This window comes from Cyprinodon variegatus, unplaced genomic scaffold (genome assembly GCF_000732505.1).
Source record: "Cyprinodon variegatus isolate N-32 unplaced genomic scaffold, C_variegatus-1.0 Scaffold274, whole genome shotgun sequence".
Taxonomy (NCBI): Eukaryota; Metazoa; Chordata; class Actinopteri; order Cyprinodontiformes; family Cyprinodontidae; genus Cyprinodon; species Cyprinodon variegatus.
This window is the reverse complement of record NW_015150727.1, coordinates 235,348-237,281: the sequence shown is the minus strand read 5'-3', so window position 1 is coordinate 237,281 and position 1,934 is coordinate 235,348. Positions and strand designations below refer to the sequence as shown.

The following is a 1,934-nucleotide window of genomic DNA, read 5'->3' as shown; positions in this document are numbered from 1 at the left end:
TTTTTTTTTTTTTTTTTTTTTTTTTTTTTTTAGCTACAAACTAAATGTTTAGTTTGTTAAATAAATATTTTATTTGGAAATATTTATTTTACAAATGTATTTTCTTAAAATAAGTCCATTTGTTAAAACAGACATTTTGCCAATGGAACAAGACAATTTAAACTTAAAATAAGAAGAAACAATTGTATTGTCTTATTTTAAGTGCATTTTATCCAATTATCTTATTTTAAGAGTAAAAATACTCATTCCATTGGCAAACTACCTCATTAACTCAAGTTAAGGGTAAATACACCTAATTTAAGTCATTTTTAATTATTTCTAGATGTTTTTTCCAGTGAGAAAAAAGCAGCATCAGCGTTTTTGACTCGTTTATTTTTAAACCTTCTTATCTCCTTGTTTCCTGCGTCTCAGCCCAGGTCTGTAGTCGTCCCCAAAACGTAGGAAGTAATAATAAGACACCAGCCTCTCGATGGGGTCCCTGATCAGGTTGATGTAGACGGGCTTCCTCTTCACTCCGAACCTGAGGAGGAGGAGAAGGACGACAACTCTGAGATTAAAAACGGATTTCTGGATTCCAGAAACTTGACAGAAATTCCAAGTTGACGTCATTCTGCATGTCGATAAAATAGAAAATCATAAACCTGTTTGTTCTAGTAAATTTAATTCAAGAAGAGATTATTTATAGTTTCTGTTCACAGTGTCGCGTTCAAGGCTTTATTATTATTGCTGCTAATGAAAAAATCAATCAGAAATGTTACGATCATCCATTAATGTTCAGCAACTGACTCCCCAAAAAAGGTCATAACCAAAGAACCCTGCTGCTCCTAGAGAGCTGAGTACAAAGATATTAGTGGAAAATTGTCTGGAAGGAAGAAATATGGTGGGAAAAGATTAACGATCAGAGTTTAAGGAGATTTTTAAGGCCAGTTTAGGAATATTAAGAGATATTTTACTGCTATTCAGCTCCATGCCTAAAGGAACAACCAACCCTGAGACTTTTAGGGCGTCATCCAGAATTTATTTTAGGAATTGATTCATCTATCGATTATCTTTATGATTAAAAAAGATGCTTTAGTAATTATTGAACATTTCTAAATAAACATTAGGAATATAGAAAAACCCATAAATCAATCACAAATGGCAAAGGATGTAAAAAAAAAAAATAATAAATATACTATAATTGTATATATATTTAAATATAAATACAAATAATCTTTGTTTTGGTTTCATATTTTACATTGATAGTTTATATTTAAAGAGTTTTGTGTTAATTTCAGCTATAAATCAGTTATTCTTCCTGACAACTGCTGATTTTAGACAATATCAATGGAGTGAATTTTGCTCCATTATTGTTGCATCAATAATGGAACTTGTTTTGTGAATGGAAATTGTAAAAAGTACAATCCTGTAATAAAACTTTGAAAAACATCAAAAAGACTTTTGAGAGTACATTTGCCTTTCTCTCACTTTCTTTTTTTACAATTAATATTTTACAATTTTTGTATATATATTTATTAAATTTCTCTTTTCAGATTAAGTTTTTCAAACTCATAAGGCATTTTACAGATCGCATTCTCTGCACTTCAAGCCCGATACTAAGGCTAGCTCTTCAATAACGCAATGCTGTTGCTAACATCCAGCGGGCCAATAAAAATGCGTTTTCGTTCCTCACTCCAGACGAGAATTAATCTGTAAAACAAATTTTAAAAATACTGCAATTTGATAAAAAAAAAATTATAAAATGTGAAAAATAATTTTTGAAAATAAAAAAAAAATGATTAAAATATTAAAATGAAATCCAAAAAACTCAAAGATATTTTAAAACCTTTTCTTTTTTTATTAAGCTTTTTATAGCTTCTGTATAACATTATTTATTAAAATGCTTTCTATGTTTGCAAAAATAATGGAACAAAACTCACTCCATATTACCGCTA

General features: G+C 29.1%; 1 protein-coding gene across 1 annotated transcript in view; it reads right to left on the bottom strand.

Moving 5' to 3' along the window:
• The window catches only part of hs2st1 (heparan sulfate 2-O-sulfotransferase 1), a 44,210-nt gene that overhangs the window by 1,190 nt on the left and 41,086 nt on the right, over positions 1 to 1,934 (bottom strand). The window contains exon 5 of the mRNA XM_015383059.1: positions 382 to 520. Coding sequence (XP_015238545.1) covers positions 382 to 520 — 139 coding nt within the window. The remainder of the gene's footprint in view (positions 1 to 381; positions 521 to 1,934) is intronic.